The sequence below is a fragment of the Patella vulgata genome, chromosome 8, assembly GCF_932274485.2.
Source record: "Patella vulgata chromosome 8, xgPatVulg1.2, whole genome shotgun sequence".
NCBI classification, from domain to species: domain Eukaryota; kingdom Metazoa; phylum Mollusca; class Gastropoda; family Patellidae; genus Patella; species Patella vulgata.
The window spans coordinates 28,685,029-28,712,978 of NC_065886.2; the positions used below are offsets into that span (position 1 = coordinate 28,685,029).

Below are 27,950 nucleotides of genomic sequence, written 5' to 3' on the forward strand. Positions count from 1 at the left end.
CAAACGTCTTTATTTTTCTAATAAATGAAAAAAATGTTTTAGAATTTAATTTGACGGAAGAAAAAAGTTAATATTTGGGACTCATTAAGTCGCATCAATGTCATCCTTATCAGTGATTGTAGCGGCCTAGCGAAAATTCACTTCTGATCAGTGTGTGTCAGGGTATGAGCATGGACCATATAATGGACCTCATTAATGCAAAACTGAGGAACACGCCGTTCTTCTAATATACAAAACCAAAGAACACGCTGTTCTTCTAAAATGCGTTTTCTTAGGATGCATCTCAAAGGAAACAGTTAAACTATATTCATCATATTGATATTCTTTATTCGGTTCTTGCACACATCTGCGGACTTTGTGTACCCATTTTCCTGATAGATAATAGATAGAAAATATAAAATGCTAGAATATGAGAAAACAGGGATTTGTGTAAAATGCTTACAATCAAAATTTTATCGATTCTGGAAATAAAATTTTGCACGTATGCCTACACACGTGACGCATCAAATGGTATTACCTTGAAATTGATATGGATAGCGTCCTCTCCCCACACAGAAATGAGAAAAGGGTTTTCCTCATCGCTCGAGTTCACCCCTCGATTATTATTAATATATTGCCCGTTTCGATAACACTGGCACTGCCATTCTGCACACAGAGATCCATCTACTTCATTCCTCGAGAATAGATCTCTGCCCTAAGTGCTGCCGCCATATCAGAAAATACTGTTTTGTAATGCGTTTCTACTCAGTTTCACATCTGTCATGCACACAAAGACTAAATAAACTTTTTCAATTTTATTAACTGGAAGCAGAATAAATATTCAACAAAATTCTCGAAGTATTCTTAGTGTTTTCGTCGATTTAGGAATAAAAATGTCGGTCAATTAGCTTAGTGTCTGTTCTCAAGCGGACAACTGTAGACAGACAGCCTATGTTTAGTATGTGGCACTGCATGCCGCCGCCATTTTCCCACGAATGCTGCTTACTGCGAACTCGCATGTCCAAAGCGAGATGGGTTTTTTAAGCCAACCTGTTCAGACGGCCAAGATGAACCAGTTTAAAATAAAAAGCCTTCTCGAAGACAAGTCACGAGCTGGAGTTTTTAAACTGGTTTATTTGCCCCACCTTTGCGTTCAGGCGTTTAACGATGGCCCGGGTTTTTAAACCAGTTCAACTTGGGCGTCTGAACGGGCTTTAGTCTCAACCCGCAGTCGCAGTTAGTGGTGTCTGGAAGATGGAAGCAACATCAAGATCTAGTTGACATCTTGTCGAAATAAATGGTATCAGATAGTCTGAGTTCCACTCAGAGCTAACTTCTGAAAAAGCTACACACATGTAGGGCCTGGTTCTAAATTAATTAAACACGCAAGCAACATTCTTTTGACCAAATCCGTGTCAACCCAAATCAACCAAAATGCGCCGTTATTTCAAGGCATATCACAATAATTTATATTAGTATTTGATGATATACCGTCCCTTATACCAAATTGTAAATTGTCATATTCAGTTAAAAATTGTAGCGTTTTGTGCCAAAATGATTTCAAAGTGCGATTTCCAAGCAAGTTTGGGGATCACGAGGCTAAGTGGGTAAGACGCCGGCTCGCTAGCCTGGAGGTCGGGTGTTCGATCCCTGCATTGGCCGAGAAAGTTCATCCAGATTTTCCGGCGTGGTTCCCCCTTGTCAGTGATGCAGGACGGAGGGCCTGACAAGGAAAGCTGTCTATAGTCGTTGGGATGGGACGAAAAACCGAGGTCCCGTGTACACATTGGCGTGCACGTAAAAGATCCCTTGGCAGTTGGAATTCGATATAAGAGTAGGCCGTAGTGCCGCTGCCCGGACAAAATTTCCCCCATAGCACACTGTATGGCGTATGCCCGTCTTCATTAGCCCAGTTTAGGAGCAGAACAGTAGGACGTTAAACCCCATTTCATTTAATTTCCAAGCAAGTTTAGAAGTCGTAACCAAGGTACATAAATCAATCCAAAACCAACATTATTTCATCGCGCAACATTTATATTGGGTTTTTGTTTTACGCCCATATTGAAATGTGATCGTATATTGTCGACAGTCCTGTCCGTATCAACCAAATCCACCAAAATCTGCAATTATTGCAAGTGGTATCACAATATATTATATCAGTATTTGCTTTATGCCAAATTGTCATATTTAATTTAAAATCGTTTTGAGCCAGAAACCAAGGGACACAAATCTGCCCCAAATCGGTATAATTATTTCAACATATATCGCAATCATTTATATAATCGCCACCCCTGTCCGTTGTCCACAATTGCTTGTGAACACCCCAAAGGCTAAAGTTAAGACCCGATCGAGTGTCAATTTATGCACAGTGTTTGAGGTAATGAGAGCAAGAATCCTATTGGTATTCAACGATTCCTGATAATACTGCCAGAGTTCTGGTCATTGATCACTTTGAAATTGTAGGCAATTGATTAATTTTATAGGTACAATAAAGGTCTACTTTATTTGAAGTACTACTACTAGTACGCCAGCATCAAAAAGATGCACACTAACACTATTTATGGAATAACAATACTGGTTTATTTTTATGCAACGTTTCGACGATGATACTTTCGTCTTTATCAAGCAAATGATAACATATATGTAAAACCAGTATATACACCATTCATCAAACCACCCCAGTCAAGTTAAGAAAGGCATCATTACAACCCTGACACATCGCGCCCTTAAAATATGTGATCCCCCGCAAATAGAAGCAGAATTACAGCACTTGAAAGATGTGTTCATCCATTTCAACCAATATCCACCTCAAGTGGTAGAAAATATTATCTCCGCTACCATCACTAAACATCAGAAGGCAGTTAACCCCCCACCCAAACCCGAGACAGCAGTTAGAATATCCATTCCGTTCATAGGCAAGACATCATATGAAATAGGAAGATTACTAAGCAGAGCAGGAATTGACGCTAGTTTTACCACGTGACCCACAATTAAACAACTGCTAAAGGCTAACGGGAAGAACCCCCCATCAAACCCTCCACTACCAACAGGCTGCATATACAAACTGACCTGCTCGTGTGAAAACCAGTACATAGGAGAAACTAAAAGACCGTTAAGCATCAGAATTAAGGAACACCAATCGCTATCCAAAGATAACCAATCCGCAGTCGCCGAACACTTGCGAAACAATAAGAAACACAGAATTCAATGGTCTAAAGTAGAAGTGATGAACGCGAACCAACATGTTAAGAAGACAAGGAAAATCATGGAAAGTATTCAGATCCGACGACACAAGCCGGCCCTTAACAGAGATGTAGGAGTCTATCTTCCCCACGCATACGATACAATAATTTTCCAGTAATACATTTTGTTATCATGATTGTTGTTACTTTCTCACTTATTTTATTCAATATAATTATCATATATCGGATTAGCCCCTGATTACTTTTTCATTATTATTATTATTCATAACATTCAGAATATGCTTATTGAATTAGCCCTTAATATTAATCATTACTTTAATATTTAAGTATATATATGATCTAGTGCTTCGTACACTATCTAACATCCGCCATTATTATAAATTAAACATCAATGTTTTTAAAACAATAGTTAATGTGTGTTATTGCATACCTAATGAATGCTTAACACCTATTTGTATCATTGTAATAATACTGATCACTAATTAGGTTTACTCCTGCTTTATAGATATGTAATTAATTATGGCTTCGGTACATTGTAACCACTTAGGGCTTTGTCATCATCGCTTTGATCAGTGCTATAGTTATATATAAGGTCTATATTTATGGCTTCTGTATTTACTGTATATAAATACTTAAAGTTTTACATATATGTCCTAGGGGGGTTGGGATGGCCTAGTGGTCTAGAGTGTCACGCTTCGACCTCTGGCTTGCGGTTGTGGTTTCGATCCCTGGCGTGAGCGTATGTGGCTTGGAGATAGGGGCGCCTTCTCAACCTCGTGGGTTTACTCCGGGTACTCCGGTTTCCTCCCACAGGAAAGACCCCTGCGCGTGCGCTAAGATAATAAAAAAAAAAAGACAACTTGTCTGCGATATCACCTTCGGTGGAAGCGGACGTTAAACACTAACAACAACTACATATATGTTATCATTTGCTTGATAAAGACGAGAGTATCATCGTCGAAACGTCGCATGTTAATAAACCAGTGATTGTTATTCCATAAATAGTGTTAGTGTGTTACTGTTCAATTACTAAATCCCACTTAAAGAAGATCAAAAAGATGACGTCACATCTGTATTTTGATTGAAGACCACAAAAAACTTATCAGGCCTATATATTGGCTACCGGATTCTTGTTTAAAAAAAATCCCGCTTTGCAAAAGTATAAATAAACCCCTGCTAATGAAGAAAATTCAATAACTATTACTGACATGATGTCATCGACATTCAATAATTTAGGGGGCGGGGGTAACCCTGGGCCTTGTCGGAGAGGCATATTATATTCGCATATAGATTGTAAAAACCGTTCAAATATCATCGTTAGACCGTAATTACGGTTGAGTGCAAAATTCGTGAAAATCGGACCGAAACTGCCCGACAAAATGACCGCTACCCTTAAAAGCATGTAATACCCAGGTTGTGGAAACCCAGCTAGAGGTTCGAAGATTCATCCAATTTGATATATCCCAAAGGTCTGGTTCTTTTCGATACTGGTGCGTATTGGACCGTAACTTTCTGGATTATGACCCATGGTTGTACGAAATATCACGTTTTTAGCTTGGGGAGCCTCTGGAGGTCACCATTTTTTATCTTATTTACAAAACCGTTCAAATAATCACCGATTCATAATAATAATAATTCGACCGAAGCTTTCAGCCAAATGCCCCCCCCCCCCTTTACGCAAACAGTATAAAAGCATGTATCGCCCAGGTTGTGGGCCACCAAGAGGTCACATTTTTTATCCGATTTAGAGGAAACTTAATAATAATAGTCTTAATAGCCCGATTTAGAGGAAACTTAATAATAATAGTCCAAATAGCCCGGGAGTTATAGTGACAAAATAATATGGTGTGACAAAGTGGTCTTTATACTTTTCATCAAATTGAACGATCATTTAGATGCATAGAACTTCATGAACTCTGCTAGATTTGATAATATATATAATATTGACCTTTCAACTCTGTATAAACTTCTCTTAAGACACGGACAGGCGATGATCTAATTAAACATGTAATTAATCCCGTATGCCATTGACAATCTACATCTCTGTGTACAAGATCCACATGACTTCAAAGGAATATGCACTTGTCAGTAGGCATGCCGTGACGAGATAAAAAAGACAATTGCATGTACGACCATGTGTTCAAAGGTATATAATCAGGCGTTGGCTGACAGTTAGAAAGAGAGAGGAGCGAGGACGACTAGAGAGAGACCGAGAGACCGGCGTATGGACTCACCCGAGTTCAGCCGCTGCCTTGGCAGAGGGGCAGAATGGTGGACTTAATATTGTTAGATGTGTTCCTGACGTAGTAATAGTTCCAGTATAGTCAAGTCCTCGACGTAGTCTAGTTCCCGATGTAGTTAGTACCTCTATATAGTTTAAGTACCCGTATTGCTGCTGTAATGATGTAGATGTGTTATACATCTGATGTAAATAAATCCTTTATTTACTAAATTGATCTCTGTTATACTAAGATATAGTGTTACAATGGTCATCCCAAATTTGTAGTAGGTGTCCATTCGAGAAAAAATCAGTTGGTCAGATCGAGCACTGCCGGGGCATATAGTCCCCCTAGGGGACCAAAAGTTAGGTCATACGAAACATGGCTAAAAGGTATCCATAGCTGGAGTAAATATTTCAAAAATCTAACCAAAATATCCCGGGCTTTCCCCATGTCAGACCACACCCAATATGTCCTCACGGGGCTAATAATATGGTCATCATTAACAGAAACATACTTGGAAAATATAATTTTCAAAAATATAACGAAAAATTTGGGTGATTTTCCCAAGCCAGATCCGTCCTAAAACTGGGGCTAATAATATGGTCATCAGTTACATTGCTGAAACTTACCAGAATTAAAGATCTATACTTGGAAAATATAATTTTCAAAAATCTAACCAAAAATTGGGGGGCTTTCCCCAAGTCAGATCGCTCTAAAGTCTGTCCGACCACGCATAAAAATGGGGATTTTGTGATGTTATCAGTTACATGGCTGAAATTTAACATAAACATAGATCAGTGCATGGACAAAGTGATTTTCGAAAATCTAACCATAAATGTTGGGTCTTTCCTCAAGTCAGGGTGACCTTTATAACTTAGCCCCACCCCATTCCCTCTATATAAAGCTTATAATAAAGTAATATCAATGATACCTTTTTGAACAGTTTAGGGCTTTAAAAGTAGTTTATCTGATGTACGTAATGTTCGGCCAGGTGTATAAAGTTCTAAAAGATTTTAGAGGTAAACAGGAGCTAAATTATTTAAACATTTAAAAGTAAGTAATATAATCTTACAATCAATTCGATATTTAACAGGTAACCAGTGTAAATTATAATAAACAGGAGTTATGTGGTCACATTTCTTAGTTAAAGTAACAAGTCTAGCTGCAGTATTCTGTACTTTTTGTAATTTATCTGTAAGCTTTAAAGGTAAACCAACTACAAGTGAATTAAAGTTATCTAATCGGGAAGTGACCAGTGAATTAACAAGTGACTTAGTGGCATCTACACAGTTACACATTTACGTATTTTACCTAAATTTCTGATAATAAAATAGCACAATTATTTACTTGAGCTTCCATAAGCATAAAACTATCAAAGATTGCGCCAATATTACGAGCAGAATAAGATGAAAATATATCACAATTACCAATTACAACAGGGGGGTGATCATGTGCAAATTGATGCCTCGAGCCTAATAGTAAATATTCGGGGGCAATGTTTTATAGAATATCCACCAGGTACTAAAGCTGCGATTGTCGATGAATCCGAACAGTCATTATTCAGCCACGTTTCAGTTATTCCACAAATATCAATAGAATTTTCAACAATATAATCAGATAAAATTGTTGTTTTATTCCTTACGGATCTGGCATTAATTAATCCAAACGAAGTTGTTAAAACTGACGCTTCATTTTCGACCGCCTTTCTAATTTGTATAAGATTGTTGTTTATCTTCTGTTTTGTTCTAAAGTTTTTGATCTGTTTGTGATTTTTGATATAGAGTTTGAGGTGAGCTGGATGAGATTGCTATGATTAATGTTAATATTCAGTGAATTAGTGTTTAGAGGTTCATATGGTCTGTTGGTGGTGATAACTTTTAAATTAATTTGATTTCTCCCAATTACTTCATTAATATCAATGCTGTTGTCGTATATATAATCATTCAAAGCGGCTGTTTTATTTTCGACGGACCATGCATTAACACACAATTGTGTGTTATCTGGACGTTGATCGATTTGTTCAGAAATTATTGGAATAGTAACAAGATTGCCCCTGTTCACTGTTCTGTGTCTTTTTACTGTATCATTTCTAATGTTAAGTTTCAGCCATGTAGTTGATGACATCACAAAAATCCAAATATTTAGGGCGTGCCAACCTATAGCTACCCCCAAAAATTGATGGGGGTGGGCAAAGGCTTCTGGGGACGCCGATGGGGCTTCTGCGGGCGCCGATGTACCTACACTTGACGGTCCATGTCGAAGGGTCTAGCCTGCTCTCCACTCAGAAAATTTTGGTAAATAGGGTTTACACCAGAGAGGAACTATGTAAATGACGGAAAATTGCAATTTTGAGGCTGAATTTGCGATATTTGCGTATTATGATATTTTGAACATTATAAAAATTTGAAGGCAGGAATACGACCCGTTATAATTTATGAGAAAAAGTTCGGATTCGGGTTATGCGACTTGTTTCAATAATGAAGATTATCAAGCCTGGTGCGGGCTTAAATCAATATCAACCCCATTGTTAATTTGACCTAGAAAATTTCCTACAATCTCCAGTTTTATGGGAGATTGCTTCGGACGTCGGTTTCTTGGTTGGGCGCACAAGATCTCGTCGTGGGCGGCCCACCATTATGGGCGCCCTATTGGGATGAGGCACCACACCAATCACGCCGTTTTGGGCGCCGCACCCCATCTATCATGTTGTGGTGATAATCGTGTGATTCAGTATAAGGCAACTCACCATTTGGGGAGCACATATATAACGACATGATTGGCGAGGAGCCCATAAACCCAAGTGATATTGGTTGGGCATCTCGTCGTGGGTGCCCTACCAATGTCACTCGGCTTTATGGGGCGCCCATACTGATATGCGTACGTTGGTCGTTGCCTTCTTATTGCGTCAATTGGAAAGGGCGCCTTCAGCGCCCACTAGGGGCAGCTGCCCCCTTGCTCCCCCGCTAGCTATGGGCCTGGCGTGGTCGAACAGACTTTAGAGCGATCTGACATGGGGAAAGCCCCCAAATTTTTGGTTATAATTTTTGAAAATTATATTTTCCAAGTATATATCTTTGTTTCTGGTAAGTTTCAGCAATCTAACTGATGACCACATTATTCGCCCCATTTTTAGGGCTTTGTCGGGCAGACTTTAGAGCGATCTGCTTGGAGAAATCCCCCAAGTTTTGGTTAGATTTTTGAAAAGTATGGATCCTTGTTACTGTTAAGTCTCAGCCATGCATGTAACTGATGACCATATTATTAGCCCCGTGAGGAGATATTGGGTATGGTCTGACTTGGGGAAAACCCCGGAAATTTTGGTTAGATTTGTGAAATATTTACTCCAGCTGTGGAAACCTTTGCTTCTATATATATATATAGAAAGTTTTAGCCATATGTAATTTATGACCTAACTTTTGGTCCCCTGAGAGGTACTTTCAGGTGATTCTGTAGCTATATGCCCCAGCAGTTCTCGATCTAACCAATCCATTTTTACTCGTATGGACACTCACTACAAGTTGGGGGGGAGGGGCAAACCTTTTGTTATTAATGACCATTAATTCCTGGACTATTAGTTGAGTTCAATTTTGGTGCGCATTTTACGCAAAATGTGAAATATGAATGAAATTTGTGGACCTTCTAGAGGCGACAATTTTTGTCCGATTCATGAGATGAAACTAACACTATGTGTTAAAGGATTAAAAGTTCTTTGATGTGTTCGACTTTTGGTACGCATCAGACCTTACATTCCAGAGCTATCGCCCCTGCTTTTTTACGAAAAATGTGAATTATGTATGATTTTTGTGGGCTCGTCTTCCCATTCTGAGGAAATTTAACAAATATGTTAAGAATCAAAAGATCTTGAATGAGAAGATGAGCCCTACTGATTTTACTTCTTCCCCAAACATTTCTGGCCAAATGTGGATGTATCTTGCATGGCAACCACTTGTTTCAACTATTCATAACTGATAGCAGTGAATTATTTTATGGATAACGACCGCAAGGAAAGAGTGTGAGAAAAACTTTACCCCGTCGTTTTTTTTAATTACCCAATCTGTCATAGATACAACGCAAGTGAGATGAGGTTGAAATAAAGACTGACTGTTCATTTAACTGAGGGTCTCTCAACCCAGGGACCAGTATTTAGTAGGGTTTTCTTCTGAAAGTCTCAATGCTATGTTAAAATCAGGCGTCGTTATATATCTAACCGCATAATTACTTATGTGAAAAACCTAGAGAAAAGAGTACTTGCGGCCAGATTATTTTTTTTTTGGGGGGGGGGGGGGGCTTAAGCCCCGGTTGCCCCTCCTCAACTCCGCCGGCCTGATTAGTTTATAATCTTACCCCTCAATGAACTATATTTATTTGGACAATCAAAAGTTAGCCAATAGAATTGATTTCGACTTCATAGTTTTAGGGTTTTATCTAGATACACACTATTGAAACAAGATAGTGTAAAGTAGGTGCGAAACACTTTAACTGCCGGCCTACTGTAATGCTAATAGGGTCAGTGAATGGCCGGTCGTGTATTAAAGGTAGCAGTTATTGTCGGGAGACACAGAACATAACCAAGACAGCGCGTGGATTAAGTGGGAAAAAAGACAGTTAAATATAACCAGGATACTTTAATTTAAACAGTACAAGGATATGTGTTAAATATCTCTGCGCAAAATGCCTACCAATCCATCCAGTGCAGGTACTGCGATCAGTAACAAAATACGACCGAGTTCCGCTGCAGCAAATTTACAGTCTCACCCCACCTACAACACACTTTTATTTGACAATATTGGATGTCCATCGACGGCAGCAGTGCGCGGTACTGACCTTTCGTTGTTGTCTCCGAGACCTGCCACTCAAGCAAGTGGTCCAAGAAAATCATGGAAACTGCGGACAGCCAACGATGCCTCCAATCATACAGAAGAACATATCCGGCATCCTAGAAGACTCACCCTGGGCGCTGTTGATGGAATTGGCGAGAAGGATTCCATCGTTCGTCCAGGACTTATTCAAGGAACTGTAGCAGAAAAATTAAAATTTAAGGTAAATTGCTTAAGATCTATTCCGGTATATAGCTTTGTATTAAATGTAATAAAATATAAAGACGACCAATTAGGTGAGTGTGTATAGGCTAGGTTATTTTAATTTAGAACATTGTAATCTGAATATTGAACTAAGCTTATTCACTGTGCGAGATAAATATTACTGAATATTTATTTTAACTTTAGTGAACAAAGAACTTCATTGAAAACTTGTTTAGTGAAGACGACAGCTCTTCGACACAAGAGTTCATTATGGCGGATTGTTGTAGCAACGTACCATGACTTCGTCGTTTGTCAGAGTGATTGGTTATTGTTGCGTGTTAAATGTCATACAATTTACCACGAAGATATGAAATCAATATTGTGCAGTTGGTCAAATAATCACTTGACTGTGATTGAGCTTGATTTTTAGCTTGATTTTACTAACTAAGATAGTGCATTGATGTAATAGAAGCCTATAGACAATAACATACACATAATGAAATTGGCACATGGCGTAATTGTCAAATAAATCAACTATTTCAGGCTTTCTTCATGAAAATAAGACAATTTGGATAGTTTCTAGATTAGAAAATGATAACAACAGTGCACTTTCATTAAAACAATTCTGAATTGTGGCCAACCAACTCCTAGTCTGTAACCCCCCGTTACAAAGTACAAAGTTCCCACGATTTTAGTAAAAGTCAATTAAATTGTTGATATTGGTCATTCTAAGTAATATGTCTCATTAGATAGGAAAACCAATATTAAATTAAAATATGAATTATATTCATCAATCCATATATTTTTGACAATCCATGATTATGGTCTTGTTTTGTTAATAAATGTCTAATTAATAGTTTATATAACATTTCAGGCCTAAAAAAGACCTGCAATAGGCAGATTTAGCGCTTGTATTAAATAAGCTCTACAAACATAAAACAGTCATCCAGGACGGACTGGTCAATGGGGACTATGCTATTCTTCAAACAATCATAACTTTGCTCAGAATGAAGTAATTTTACTGAACTTTTCAATATATTCCTTTTTCATATTATCTACATGTATTTTTAAACTTTGATAGCAAGAAAGACCAGATCTTTATTTAAATCTTACAATTCTGCTTTTAGAGAGAGAGATGGGTTCATTTTGCGACTAACCTATGTGTTACATAATCACAGATTATCTGATGTTATAGACGCTTCCTGCCAACTTGACACCTGTTCGCTATCGACATCCCTGGAGTTCTTAGTCTATGTGATTATGTAACTTGCTGGCATGTTTTATTTAAACTTTCTGTGTCTGATTAGCATGTATCGAATGTTAAACCTGATATGATACATGATACATTAGCCAGATGCCTAATAAGATCCTTTGTTTGGAAGGGTTTATAAACCCAGATTAACAAACGAAGAGAGAGAGAGGTCCGGACAGGACACGAGAGCAGAGGCCATGGGCGCTTGGCACAGATGAGACGGAATGAGGGAGAGTGTATTGGAGTTGGCACACTCATGCCTAGCCAAGCTAGGATATGGCTCCCTCAATACAGTTAGTTATGGAGTCTTTAAGTTTTGTACATAATATGTTAGAAGAAGAATAAAGATATTATGAGATGTTAAACTGTTAAAGAACCAATACTGTCACATATGGTACAATTTTATTTCAATAATTCGCTTTCGCGTAGGAGTCATTAGCAGTGGGAGGAAGATGGATGACCCGGAGAAAACATACGAGGTTGGACAGGTTTGGAAATAAGGCTTCAGCTTCTTCAGCAGCTTTCTTCAAGGCTATCTGATGGCAGGGGCTGGTTTATCTGCACACGTTAAGACAGTTTTTACATAAAAATCTGGAAGTTTTTCCACAAAACCCCCCCATAAAACAGCGTACATGCTGATCAGCTTCCAGAATTAAGACTCTTGTGATACATAAGGTAATGTCTGCACAAATAACGACTATGTGTTGTCAGAATCTTAAAATTACCCCGAATAAATTATTTGATAAACCAGGGCCTTTGATCCAGTATTCATTTAAACAGTGGCCTTGGTAATTTGCGGATGAGTTGATTTCCATTCCATTCAATAATTCTGTATTCTTCAAGTTTAACTGGACTAGATTGACTGGGTTTACAATTACAGGTATTTCTAGTAACTCCCATAGATTCAGTGTACCAAAATGTCGGAACTGACATTGTTACTTGGCAAATGTTTGGTTTTCATGGATAGAATTATCAGACTTTATAGCACCAAATATTACTCAGCCAAATGTCTTTTAGTAGTCTTTAATATTTTAAGAATTCTTTGCATGTTATCTAACCATGCTTCAGCGACATAAAATTCATTATCATCATCTAACATTTGTGTGTAATCAGTATGTTTTTCAACAAGACTATCAAACGCTGTGTCATTTTTCGAAACAGTTTCAGTAAATTCTTCTTTGTCGTGATGTTCATTAAGTAATCTATCAAGCATTGTTCCTTGTCTAGTAATAGCAGCTTTACCATTTATTCTCTTCTTCTTTGATTCCAAGACTGAACCTTTTACTCCCTCGGATTCAGACATATTTATTCATACATTCAATTAAAGAGTAATTTGGTTCAATTAATAAATACAACAAAATTCCTACTCACAGGTTAGCAGAATTAATCATTTAAGGAAATGAAATGGGGTTTAACGTCCTACTGTTCTGCTCCGACTGGGCTAATGAAGACAGAGACTGGTTAACAGTATTACAGGTTAACAGATTCACTTTCATAACAGGATTCATTTACCAGACAGAGTTACGAAGGCCCATTAGTGCCAAACCAAGAAAAAAAATATTGATCTGTTTGAACAAGTTACCAAGTATCTCGTTTGAACAAATTACTATCTAACTCGTTCAAATGAGATAATTAATTTGTTCAAAAAAGATAATTAATTCGTTCAAACTAGACAATTAATTCGTTGAAACAAGGTGCTAATGTGTTCAAATGTACAGAAGCATGGTAGGGACATAAAATGAGATATATTATGAAAATGGCCAGGAAAACAAACATGGCAGGCAAAACAAGGAACAAATTAATCTGTTTGTATTTTAGCATCGGAATGACCTATAGACATTGTTGAAACTTTTGCTTAGAGACGCAGACCCATTATTAGTGAAATGCATTTAAAAAGCATGTTCAGATGTTTACAACTAGGTCGTAGACGTTACAGTTAATTGGGCGAACTCATTAACTTTATCAAGGAATCAAGTAGACAACTTGGATATAAAATGTTGTGCACAAAATGCTTAGAAATTGGGTTAACTGTAACACAAGACAATTTGGGTTGGTTTTATTTAAACTGGATTCAGAGTTGGTTCTCATACAAAAATCTAGAAGGCTATACTACGGTAAAGGACCTATATAATAACCATCCCTAAGACATTTAGATGGGGTAAGCTGACATCCTTTGCCAGCATCTTTTCAGAGGAAATGTTACCGATGCTTTTGTAGAAAGATGTTATTTACATTGAAAGAGCATATCAAATCAAAGAATAGGGTGTAGCTGCATTCAATAATGGGTTGATTTGTTCTGAGGTTTAGTTGATAATGGTGATTTTGGCGGATATTCTTTGGATTAGAATCTGGTTCAATTTTGTTTTAAGTCTAGGGGAGAGCGGGGATGGTTCGGACGGTGGGATGGTCCGGACACCCCCCATAGCTTTAATCTTTACAATGCTATATGTTTTCTGATTGGTTATTATAATACTAAAGATCTCATCTTGTAACATGAAAAACACATGGCAGAGATAAACATTCAAATGTAGATGCAGATAAGCTTTTTTCTATTTTTGACAAAGTTGATGTAAAAAATTTCTAAAGTTAAATGCATAAATTAATTTGGTGTTTAACAAGTTTCTATTAGGGGTAGGCTGTCACCTCTTTCTTCCTTTGCTAATTAATAGAAATAGATTGAAAATTTATCATATTTTCATTGTAAATAAACATAATGGCAGCTTATATCAGAATTATGGGTTTGGGGTACATCCGGACACTGTCCGGAATTACCCCACATGTGTTCGGATCAAACTGTTCAGTATTTCCAAGAGTCAGATTTGATAAAAAAAAAAAAAAGAATGATGACTGGCAGGGGTCTAATAAGTTTACTGAAATTATGGGTACTGCTTTCCGTCCATTAAATCAAATTCTGTCAATTCTTCCGAAACCCTTATCAAATAGCAACAAGGGGATGATTTATTACTACAAATTTGGTACGTCATTTGCTGGAATAAACATTTGTTAGCTGTTTCGATGTAAATTATGGATTGATGTCATACCTAGAGAATAGCAAGAAGATTTAAAACTTTAGAATTATCAGTTAATTCCTTTTTGAATCCCTTTCATTTTTTTTTTGTCCAGCTATGTTAAAAATATGTCTCAGTTAGATGACATTCAGCTTTAAATGAATCACTACTGTGTTAACTTTATTGCTAACGGAACTTTTTGAAGAAATAGAACTAAACTGTGAAAGAAATCTTTTCAATTTGCTTTTGTCCAATCCTCCTCCATTTGTCAAAAGTATTCCCCCAGGGGTGACCGGTGTCTCCCTGCTAATGGGGTAAATCCGGACATTTTACTAACCCCCCAAAAAATTGTCCAACACAAAGACTTTCATAGCTACACAGCTGTATCACTGATTGAATATAGCCAATAAGGTAAAGTCTATTTTCCTTTCTTAAGTTCGGAGACAAGTGCATTATTAGTTGCAAAAATGTGAAACCAGTGGCTGCCAGGCAGGATACTCCCACATTTTCGAGAGATGGATAGAGAACAAGCTAAAAAGAAAGCGATTTTTCGTACAATCAGGGGCCATAATTCAGGAAGTTACGGTCCGATATGCACGAATATCGACAGGAACCGAGATCTTTGGATTATAAACTTACATTTCAAGTTTCAACAAAATCGGATAAAAATTGTGACCTCTATAGGGTCCACAACCTTGATATACCATATTTTTACGCTATTTGAGAACAAATGGCGGCCATTTTGTCTGCCGTTTTTCACGAAATTCGAATACGGTTGTCCTTGGGGTGTAACGGTGATATAATAATATGGTTTTTAAAATCGGATAAAAATTATGACCTCTATAGGGTCCACAAGCTAAAAACGTGATTTTTCGTACAATCAGGGGCCATAATTCAGGAAGTTACCGTCCGATATGCGCGAATATCGAAAGGAACCAAGATCTTTGGGTTATAAACTTAAATTTCAAGTTTCAACAAAATCGGATTAAAATTGTGACCTCCATAGGGTCCACAACCTTGATATACCATATTTTTACGCTATTTGAGAACGAAGGGCGGCCATTTTGTTTGTCAGTTTTGGGCCGATTTTCGCGGAATTCGAATTCGGCCGTCCTTAGGGTGATATAATAATACGTTTTTTTAAATCGGATAAAAATTATGACATAAAAACGCGATTTTTCGTACAATCAGGGGCCATAATTCAGGAAGTTACAGTCCGATATGCACGAATATCGAAAGGAACCAAGATCTGTGGGTTATAAACTTACATTTCAAGTTTCAACAAAATAGGATAAAAATTGTGACCTCTATAGGGTCCACAAGCTAAAAACGTGATTTTTTGTACAAACAGGGGCCATAATCCATGAAGTTTCGATCCGATACATGCCAATATCGAAAGCAGCCGAGATCTTTTGGAGATAAACCTATATGTCAAGTTTCGTCAAAATTGGATAAGAATTGTGACCTGTAGAGTGTCCACAAACAATTGTTGACGTCCGGACGGACAGGGGCGACGACAATATATACGTCCACATGAAAATGTGGGCGTATAAAAACCCAAAAGTGTCCGAACCATCCCCGCTCTCCCGTACTATTCAATTATTTATTTAGTCACCGGGAGCTTTGTTCGTGAAAATCTTTTAATAGATGTTCTCGGTGAATAAAATATGTAACAAGTGGGAGACCCAATGCCATGTATTATGCACCAGGTTTATGGAATACATTTAACGATATACAGCATTGTGAATAGGAAGCAGTTTCACTTTTAAATGTACTCTGTGACAAGGATCTTTATGATATTTGCTTAAAACCTTTGACTGAAGCTTAACAGTGCAGTTGATCTATATCAATTTATTCGAAGGAAATTATTATCTATGTTTTAGATATAGTTAGTAAAATATTGATTTTAATAAAACTTTCTCAAGCATTATCCTTGTCATAATGTTATAACTCCCCTATTGCAACTATATTGTTGGTGATGTCCCATTGTAAGGTACCGTTGTAATAAGGTGCCTGACAAAATGGCTGCTCCCCTTTTCGGAAATAGTATAATAACCATGTAAAACCAAGGTTTTGGACCCTCTATAGATGTCCCAATTTTTATACGCCCACATTGAAATGTGGACATATATTGCCATCGCCCCCGTCCGTCCGTCTGTCGGTCGGTCCGTCCGTCGGTCCGTCGTCCACAATTTCTTGTGAACGCTCTAACGCCAAAAGTTATCATCCAATTGTTTTAAAATTGATATATGTTGTTTACATTAGTGAGATGAAGAAGCCTATTGAATTTCAATAATTTCCGTTTATTACGTCTAGAGTTATGGCCCTTGTTTCACTTTGTTGAACCTTGTAAACGCTCTAATGCCAAAAGTTAACATACGATCTTTGTGAAATTTATATGCAATATTTAAGTTAGTGAAACGAAGAAGCCTATTAAATTTCAACAATTTCTGTTAATTACATCTAGAGTTATGGCCCTTGTTTCACTTTATTGATCCTTGTGAACGCTCTCACGTCAAAAGTTATTATCCGATCTTTCTGAAATTTCTATGCATTATTTAGATTGCTGAAACGAAGAAGCCTATTGAATTTCAGCAATTCCCGTTTATTACGTCTAGAGTTATGGCCCTTGTTTCACTTTATTGATCCTTGTGAACGCTCTAACGTCAAAAGTTATCATCCGATCTTTCTGAAATTTATATGCATTATTTAGGTTACTGAAACGAAGAAGCCTATTGAATTTCAACAGTTTCTGTTTATTATGTCTAGAGTTATGGCCCTTGTTTCACATAATTGATCCTTGTGAACGCTCTAACATCAAAAGTTATCATTTGATCTTTCTGAAAATTATATGCATTATTTAAATTAGTGAGACAAAGAATCCTATTGAATTTTAGCAATTTCCGTTTATTACGTCTAGAGTTATGGCCCTTGTTTCACTTTATTGAACCTTGTGAACATTATAACTCCAAAAGTTATCATCCGATCTTTCTGAAATTTACATGCATTATTTAAATAGGTGAAACGAAGAAGCCTATTGAATTTCAGCAATTTCCGTTTATTACGTCTAGAGTTATGGCCCATGTTTCACTTTATTGAACCTTGTGAACGCTCCAACACCAAAAGTTATCATTCGATCTTTGTGAAATTTATATGTATTGTTTAGATTAGTGAAACGGAGAAGTCTATTGAATTTCAGCAATTTCTGTTTATTACGTCTAGAGTTATGGCCCTTGTTTCACTTTATTGATCCTTGTGAACGCTCTAACGCAAAAAGTTATCACCCGATCTTTGTGAAATTTATATGCATGATTTAAATTAGTGAAACGAAAAACGCTATTGAATTTCAGCAATTTACAATAATTACTTCTAGAGTTATTGCCCTTGTTTCACTTTGTTAAACCTTGTTAATGCTCGATTGATGATAGTTATCATCCGATATGTATGAAATTTATATGCATCATTTAAATTTGTGAAACAGGTCTATTGAATTTCAGCAATTTCCTTCAATAATTTCTAGAGTTATGGCGATTGTGAACGTTTGAATGACAAAAGTGATCATGTGATCTGTATGAAATTTATATGCATTATTTAAATTAGTAAAACAAAAAAGCCTGTCAAATTTCAACAATTTCTGTAGATTACTTCCAGAGTTGAGACCCTTGTTTCAGTTTGTAGAACCTTGTAAACCCTCAAACGACAAAATTTATAATCTGATCTGTATAGAACTGTTTTGTAAAGGCCCCCAATTACCTACAAAAGAATAAATTAGCGACAACCCTTGACGACTGCTCAGACGATTTAGCTGCTGTGGGCGTATGTTTTGTTGCCTGGCAACCTATCTTATCTAATTTTGATGAAACTTTAAATATATGTCTATGTCCCAAAGATCATGGTTTCTATTGATTATGATCTGTATAAAAGAAAACATGAAAATTAGCAACATTAACATAAGTATCAAAATGTTTTGAGATTAAATCTAAACCCTCCCTTTTCATGTGGATGTATGTTGTTGTCGCCTACATCCGTTCGTTCACATATTGTATGCGGACACCCTATAGGTCACAATTTTTATATGCCCATATTTTCATGTGAGAAACTTCCAATCAATAGAAACAGTAAACACAAACCAATTACAGATGGTTTGATGGGAACAATTTTGACTAAGTCAAAATGATGCATTTGATATTCAGATAAGTTGATATAAAATAATTAATAGAATACAATATCAAAAAACCATCATTTTATCCAATGTTTCCTCAATAAAAATACCAACTTCTTCAGGGATGAAGAACTAAATGTGTCGTATTATATTAATTATTGTATATCACATTTTCATGTGGATGTAATGTGCCATCGTGGATGTATTATTCCATCACCCTGTCCGTGTGTGTGTCAGTTTATATTTTTTTTGTAGACAATCTACATGAGACAATTTTTATCAAGTTTTGATGAAATTTAAAATATATGTTAATATCCCAAAGATCTTGGTTCCTTTTAATATTTACGAATGTCGGACCGTAACATCCTGGATTATATGGCCCCTGTTGCACGAAAAATCGCTTGTTTAGCGTGTTCTCTATCCATCTCTTGCAAAATGTGGGCGTATCTTGCATGGCAACCGCTTGTTCCTGTTGTAGGTAAAAAAAAATATAAAGTGAAGGAATCAATAACTAAGACGTCACAGAATCGGTTTTTCAAAGTAAAACAATATTTACCTTGGTTGGGTGATGCGAAGAGAAGGCAGGGATGTAGGATGATGATCAATAAATTATTCAAGATACTCCTGCACTAACCTCAATTAAACGCCTTGCTATAGATACTTAATAAGTAAACAATAGATTGTTTTAATTATTCATCCTGTTATTTGCAGCCATAGTTTCATCGTCTCAAAAGTTGTTGATTATATTCCCAATTGTGCCTATATCTGTGTCTATACTGGCAGTTATTCATTTATACTTATTCTGTTTGCTTTTCGTTTGGAAATGAAACAAATGACGGGTTTGATTAATCAAAACCTCTTGGTATTATAATTAATATTTATTCACTTTTATTTGGTGTAGTCAGTAAATTAGTAGTTAGGTACTTAATATGGAAAAGTTAACTATTTCCAAACTACCAGATATAGGAAACACAGCAAACATTCCTGTTGGAAATAGACTGTTGTATGTTGTGGAAGAAAAACCAAAAAGAAAAAAATTTGTAAGTCAGGAAACAAGGATGTTTAAAAAATATGGACCATGTACCGAGGAGAATAGTTTTTTAGTTAAAGGTGTGGTAAGTTAATTATTGATTTAAAAATATAATCTAGTTTTGTAGATTTTGAATTTATGGAATATAAAGAAATGGGGTTTAACGTTCCCTGGACACAAGCTAGGTCATATCAGGACTAACATATGGTTCAATTTTATTTCAATAATTTGCTTGCGCGTTTCCTCCCCCTGAGGAATACGGCTGACCCAAATCTAAAAGCCTTTTGTTGGCACCAAAAAGCGAAATATCAGAAGCAATGTAGTCTATACAGAAATTACACATATTATACAAATTATCAAATAGTTATAGCCTCGGGGCTAAACATCTAAGGATACGAGTCCAGAAACCAATGTTTCTCGATTCACTGACAACAAAGACAGAAAAAACTATGTTCAGAGATTGCCAATGACATTTTTGACAGATTCCGTATTCAAGTCTCGAATATAAATGTGTTTAAAGTCTCCTTGATTCCACCTCCAAGTAGCACAAGTTGTAACCAAAATATTACCGCCAAAGAGGATTTTAATGGGTTTTATTGATACACTTTTCCCAGTCAAAAGTATGACGTGCCATCCCTGGATTACACCATATTCACTGATGCCCCACTGTCCAGGACTTTGAAAATCCGATGGAGGGCCTCTAAGGGCCCCATCACTGCTACTAGCAGGTGTAGTCCTCCTTTCGACCATGAGATTTTTTGTGGTGGCCCCTCTGATGTCAGAGGCCCCGGGCCCCACCATGCCCCGTTGTTAATCCGGTCCTGGGTTTACTTTCACCTTCAGCATGCATTGTTAGAGTTAGGGTTAGTATTCCCCAAAATACTCATTTATATAAAGTGGCCATTGTGGACTCTGGAATATCACTCTAGAGGTCACAATCTTTATTCAATTTTGATGTAACTTAAAATATATGTTTATAACCCAAAGATTGCGGTCCCTTTCGATATTGGCGCATACTGGATTGTAACTTCCTGGATTAAGGCCCTGATTTTACGAAAAATCATGTTTTTAGCTTGTGGATCCTCAAGATTTTGATGTAACTTAAAATATATGTTTTTAACCCAAAGATTGCAGTTCCTTTCATCAATATTGGCACATATTTGATTGTAACTTCCTGGATTATGGCCCTGATTGTATGAAGAATCACGATTTTAGCTGTGGATCGTCTAGAAGTCACAATTTTTATCCGATTTTGATGAAACTTAAAATGTATGTTTATTTGATTTTAAAAAACGTTCATATATATCACCGTTACACCATCATTACAGTAAATCAAACCGAAACTGCCTAAGAAAATGGCTACTTCCCTGTTTGCATAAAATGTAAAAGTATGTAATAACAAGGTTGTGGACCCTCTAGAGGTCATGATCATAATTTTTATCTGATTTTAATGAAACTTAAAACATATGTTTATATTCCAAAGAGAGGATGCTGCCTGTCGATTTTCATTGTTACATGAACTTCCATTCTGGAGTTACACCTCTTTGTGGTAAACTTGATGAATGCGATATAAAGACTACAGTTTTTATATACCCACATTGAAATGGGATAGTAGGCTATATTCTCGTCACCTTAGTCCTTTAGATATACATATCATACAGATGTCTATTAAATTGATTGTTGACGATTTCCGATAGTTCCTGTCTAAGTAATATGGCTCCTGATCACTATCTCGAGAGATCCAGGTTATGATCTGATTGACTTTGAGATGTAGAATACTGTGGGTTTTCAATGATTTCCAATAATTACTGCTACTCTTATGGCCCCTGATTACTTTGAAAAAAATTGTGGATGCTCTTGTGGCGAATGTTATCCAATTGAAATGTATACAGTGTTTGAGGTCTTGAGACAAAGACGCCTATTGATTTACATATTAAATGTAAACGAAATGAAATGAAATGAAATGGAGTTTAACGTCCTACTGTTCTGCTCCTAACCTGGGCTAATGAAGACGGGCATACGCCATACAGTGTGCTATGAGGGAAATTTTGCCCGGACTGCGGCACTACGGCCTACTCATATATCGAATTCCAACTGCCAAGGGATCTTTTACGTGCACGCCAATGTGTACACGGGACCTCGGTTTTTCGTCCCATCCGAACGACTAGACAGCTTTCCTTGTCAGTCCCTCCGGCCTGCATCACTGACAAGGGAGTTAAATGTAAACACTGCAGTGTTTAAGCCTTTAAGGTCTTGAAACAAAGACGCCTATTGATTTTCAATGAATTTTGGTCAGCAAAATTCAAGATATTACATGTTTTGTATACGTTATTATAGTATAAGGCAGAACTACAAGCCAAACAAATTCTAATGTTACTTGTAAATGCTCTCTTTACTGACAAATGTTACGTTGCCTGGAAATCTATATTCCTTCATATCAAGGTCGTTGGTCCAGCGCTTAGTTAATCTTTTTTCAAAATGTCTATTCACCAAACATCATTCAGCAAATGACAGCATCTTTCAGCAAAAAACAGCGTACAGGATAATCATATAATGTTACAATATCAAATGAAGACTTTGATCTTCTAAATTTATTTGGTACTTTGAAGTTTGATAGGCATACAGTTACTGTTCTGGTAAATCATTAAGCAACTATGTTATATTTCACGGTGTGAATTCACGTTTTTGTTTGATACTCTGTACACGATGACAGAGTAATGTATCTTTTTAGCTGAATTCAATAATGAAGGTAGTAAATTATCCTAACTTTTGATCCATTATCAATACTAAGTGACAGGTCATTATTAACTTCACAATTGACCTGAGTCTTTCGATACAAACTTTAATTACATTTAATGACAAGTCTGTGAATTATTGCAAATTTACTTTCATTTTGAAATAAGGGGTGTTATGCATGTTACCCTTCATTGTTTTTTGTGAGATATTTAATAGAATTGTTTCTTATATTATATTTTGATCAAACTGTTATTTTAATTTTTGCTGGAATAAGAAATATTATTTTTGTGGTATGAACTATATTATTAAAATACAAGTATGTTTGTGATTAAATTTACCCCTTAAACAAATAGTATCATGGAATCTTCTAATCTGAGAATGAAGTATAAAAGTTAATTGTAAGAAGGAATCAGGTAGATTAGAGTTGAACATTGGAGGTTAAAGTTGTAAAAATCTTCCTGTTTGGCAGCCATTGGATTTAATCTGTTACATTCGACATACTAACATTTTGAAATTTTCTTATCTTTTTGTTAAAAGCAATGGATTAAATGTAAATTATTCTACTAATCTAGGTGACATCTACAAATGATTGGACTTAACAGGAATTAATGCAAACTTTTAACGTGTTAGTAATCCAGAATTCTAGTAAATATTATCCAGTGAAGAAAGAAACCTGTAAATTAATTAACTTTTGGTTTGGTATAATTTGTCAATAATGGAAAACAATAAGACATTTTTAACAGACAACCCTGTGTCTAATTCAAAATTAAATCCAAATTCTAGGCCTGTTGATGAGAAATATGAAAGTAAATGTTCACCTGTATCAAGTGATGACAGTAAAACTAGTGTGTGTTTTGACTTTTCGAAGTTAACTATGGATGCTCTAACAGGACAAATATCACAAGTAGAAGTTAAAAGGAAATTTAGTGATACAACTGAGGTATAGTTTCTCAAAACGTTACAGGGGGTTGGATGGCCGAATGGTTAGAACGTGCGCGCTGTATCATAAAGCCTGTCATTGAGTCAACTGGCGTGGTTTCGAATCCCCGGTTGTACGTGACAAGGAGTAGGGTCACCTGTCCAACCTCGTGGGTTTTCTCTGGGTCCTCCGGTTTCCTCCCACTGCTAAAGACCCCTACGCACAAGCGAATTATTGATATAAAATTAAAAACTGTATGTTAGTCCCGAAATGACCTAGTTTGTGTCCAGTGGACGTTAAATCCCATTTCTCTCTCTCTCTCTCAAAACGTTACAATGCTTTTTCAGCTTCATCAGTTGTTGGCACTGATTTTTGACCATGATGTGTATTATAGGGTTTATGTATGGACCCACATTTATGCGTAAAAGTTGATAAAAACAGACTGACAAAGAATCAATCGAAAATGATTTTCACACAAATGGAATTGAATTTGAATTCCAATACAAAATAGACTCAAAAACATATTTTAATACACCCATATTGTCATGTGGATGTATTATAACAATAATAATAATCCTTGATATTTATAGCACAGAAACACTTTTTAATAGTTTCTATTCCGCGTTGAAATTAATTAATGTGAATAAGCTTTGTGAAAAAGCAGGGTTTTGATTTGTTTTTTTTAATGTTTCTGTTGACTATATGGATTGCACATTCTTAATATTTTTTAGTGTTTCGTTCTACAATAAAGGAGCAGAAAAAGAGAAGGCACATCTTCCTATTTGTAAATTAAACTTTGGAATACTATTAAGTTGACTCTTATCAGAGGATCTAAGACATTGATGAGCTGTGTGTGGAGTAACTAAATCTATCATATAAGATGGAACTGTATTTTTCAGAAATGAAATGGGGTTTAACGTCCTACTGTTTTGCTCCGAACTGGGCTAATGAAGACGAGCATACGCCATACAGTGTGCTATGAGGGAAATTTTGCCCGGACAGCAGCACTACGGCCTACTCTTATATCAAATTCCAACTGTCAAAGGATCTTTTACATGCACGCCAATGTGTACAGGGGACCTCGTTTTTTTGTCTCATCCGAATGACTAGACAGCTGTCCTTGTCAGGCCCTCCATCCTGCATCACTGACAAGGGGGAACCACACCGGAAAATCTAGCAAGTCAGTGTCTTACCCAATGTCTTTATATGTCAGTTATAGGATTTTAAAATTGATGCGTTGTTCAATGGGTAACCAATGTCGAGATTTAAGTAATGAGGTTATATGGTCATATTTTCTGGTTGAAGTTAAAAATCTTGCTGCTGATAGTTCTGTACATGTTGAAGTTGTTGGATGAGATAATTTGGGTGTTTGTATAAAAGTGCGTTGTGGTAATCTAGTCTATTAGTAACAAAGGAGTGAATAAGAAGTTCTTTAGATTTAGGAAAAAGATTTAAAACATAGGTGCGAATCAAGAATAGCACCTATATTCTTTGCTTCTTCTGAAGGGTGGATGGTCTGTTGTTGGAAGTTCAGCTTTGTCACAGAGAGTTTCTAAAGTTGTTGTTTAGTTCCAAGCAGGAGAAGCTCTGTTTTCTCTGGATTTAATTTAAGAAAATGGCACGTCACCAAGTTATGAATTTCTGGAATTATGTAGCCGCCCCTATCCATCTGTGCGCCTGGAATTTTGTGGACCCTCCATAGGTTTATATCCCCAAGATCTCAGTTCCTTTCGATTATGGCACATATTGGACGGTAACTTCCTGGATTATGGCCCCTGTCGATTGTCCGAAAATTGTCTTTTTTTTTTAGCTTGTCCATCCCTTGCAAAATATGGGTGTATAATGCATGGCAACTGCTTGTTTGATTTTAAAAACCAGTGAAATATATCACCGTTACACCATAATGACAGTTGAGTTTGAACTTAGCGAAAATCAACTGAAACTGCCAGACAAAATGGCCACCACCTGTACGCAAATAAAGTATGTAATAACGATGTTGTTGACTCTCTAGAGCTCATAATTTTTTATCGGATTTTGATGAAACTTAAGATATATCCCAAAGATCTCGATAGTGCATATCGGACCCTAACTTACTGGATTATGGGCGCTGGTTGTACGAAAAATGTGATATAGCTTGTGGACCCTCTAGAAGTAACAATTTTTATCAGTTACATATATCACTGTTACACCATGATGACGATTTCGTGAAAATTGGACCGAAACTGCCCAATAATGTCAAAGTATGTAATACCAAGTTTGTGCACTCTCTAGAGGTCACAATTTTGCTCTCATTACCAACAAATATTAACACAACTGTAAATTTTAGTACTTGTTTCATGGTACACAATGAAAGATAAAGGATATGCCAACACAAACTGGTTACATATATTTCAGATCGAAGAAAAGATTAACATTGATACACTAGAAGAATTAAAGAAAGCATTTCTTACTGCTGATGTTAATCAAACAGGTTGTCTAGAATTGGATGAATTTAAGCAATTATTAAAATGCCAACTTCATTTATCTCAGACCAAGGTAGGACATATTTTTTGAAAGTTATTTAATTTTAGAATATATAAAGCTTTTAGATTAAAAACAACTGAGAACACTGTGAAATATGCATCCAAACTTATTGAGTTCCAGAGTTTCAAACCAATAACATCCATATCTAGAACTGCGATGAGCAGACAAGACAAGCTACCCCCCCCCCCCCCCCCGAAACTAAACATAACTAATGTTACCAAGATTTTAACACCAAGCTTTACCATGCTCCACTGGTCACTATAAGCCTCAGTTTAATGGTTGCTTGAAGCTAGATACTAAATTTAAAATGTTTCCTGTTTTTCCAAATATCACACGAATAAAGATCCAAATTGTTACTGGTATATGAATGAAGTTTTAGCCACAAAATATCCAATTAAAGAAATATATATTCTTGCACAAAATGTAAGAAATGCTACAGAGCTCTGAAGAGTAGCCTACACACTCAAGTCAGCAAATGCACAGCACGAGGTTAATGTAAACATTAATCTGTACACAAATAAACACTATACTTAGTCATTTTTTACTGATTTTGACAATTTCTGATTTTCAGTCCCTTTATACCCCCACATTGAAATGTGGTCGTATATTGTTGTTGTCAGTCCGTCATACATAATTGGTTGTGGACACCCTAAAGGCTGAAGTTAAGATCCAGTTGACTTTAAATTTATACACAGTGTCATGAGACGTAGAAGCCTGTTGGTTTTCAATGATTTCTGATAATTACTGCCGTTGATCATTCTGAAAATTTTGTGGAAGCCTCTGGTGGCTAAAGGAGATATACAATTGACTTTAAATATATGCACAGTGTTTAAAGTCATAAGACGAAGAAGCCTTTAGTTTTTCAACAATTTCCAACAATTACTGCCTGAGTTATGGCCCTTGATCACTTTGAAATATCTTGTGGATGCTCTAGAGGCTAAAGTTAATATCCAATTGACTTTAAATTTCTACACATTGTTTAAGGTCATGAGACGAAGAAACCTATACATTTTCAACGACTTCTGATAATTACTGCCAGAGTTATGGCCTTTGATCACTTGAGAAATCTTTTGGTCACACTAAAGGCTTAAGTTAATATAAATTTATACACAGTGTTTATCATCATGAGACAGACAATCAAAACAAATTCTAATGATTTCTGATAATTACTTAATGGGTTGTTACTCGTAATCAGATTTTTAGTGTGTTGTAAATGTTGTCATTAATGATACGTGATAAAAGAAAAAATATGAGACGACCTACAGACAACACTTGTCGACTGCATGGATGGCTTAATTTGTGTTCTGTATTTTTGGCAATTTGAAATTACAAGACATATTATTACAGTTACAACAGATAGATGCCCTATTTATGAAGATAGATTGGTCATCAGAAGGCGCTATAACGTGGGATGAGTTTTGTACATACATGCAGTTAGAATATGCAGAGAAAGAAGATTCATATCTACGTGCCAAAGAAGTGGCCTTTCAGTTACCAGCAAAAATTGAAAACCTGCCTCACAGAGATCCAATATTACGCATCACTGACACGCCTGATGGTACATTTATAGCATGTAGTCAGGTTAGTAAACTGTATCTTATATCTAGATATATTTATATCCATATATATATAGTAATATTTCTATCGTTGTCTCAGTATCCTACTTAAAGATGCATTATGTAACAGCTAAATCTGCCTATTGCAGATCTTTCATTTGGCCTCAAATGTTATATAAATCATTAATTAGACATTTATTCACATGCCAAGCTCATAATCATCATAATCAACTCTGAAGGCAATCAGATAGTTTTGATTTTCAACAGATTTAAACACGACTGTTAGTAATTTAATCTGATTGATTTTAAATTTATATAATACATGGTGTTCTGAAATGA

The 27,950-nt window shown here is 36.3% G+C and overlaps 1 protein-coding gene across 1 annotated transcript in view; it reads left to right on the forward strand.

Annotated features, from left to right (window-relative positions):
- Positions 1-9,941: 9,941 nt before the first annotated feature.
- LOC126829579 (WD repeat-containing protein on Y chromosome) overlaps positions 9,942-27,950 on the forward strand; it is a 55,646-nt gene continuing 37,637 nt past the window's right edge. Inside the window, exons 1-3 of the mRNA XM_050559526.2 lie at positions 9,942-10,444; positions 25,927-26,067; positions 27,403-27,636. Coding sequence (XP_050415483.1) covers positions 10,076-10,444; positions 25,927-26,067; positions 27,403-27,636 — 744 coding nt within the window. The 5' untranslated portion in view covers positions 9,942-10,075. The remainder of the gene's footprint in view (positions 10,445-25,926; positions 26,068-27,402; positions 27,637-27,950) is intronic.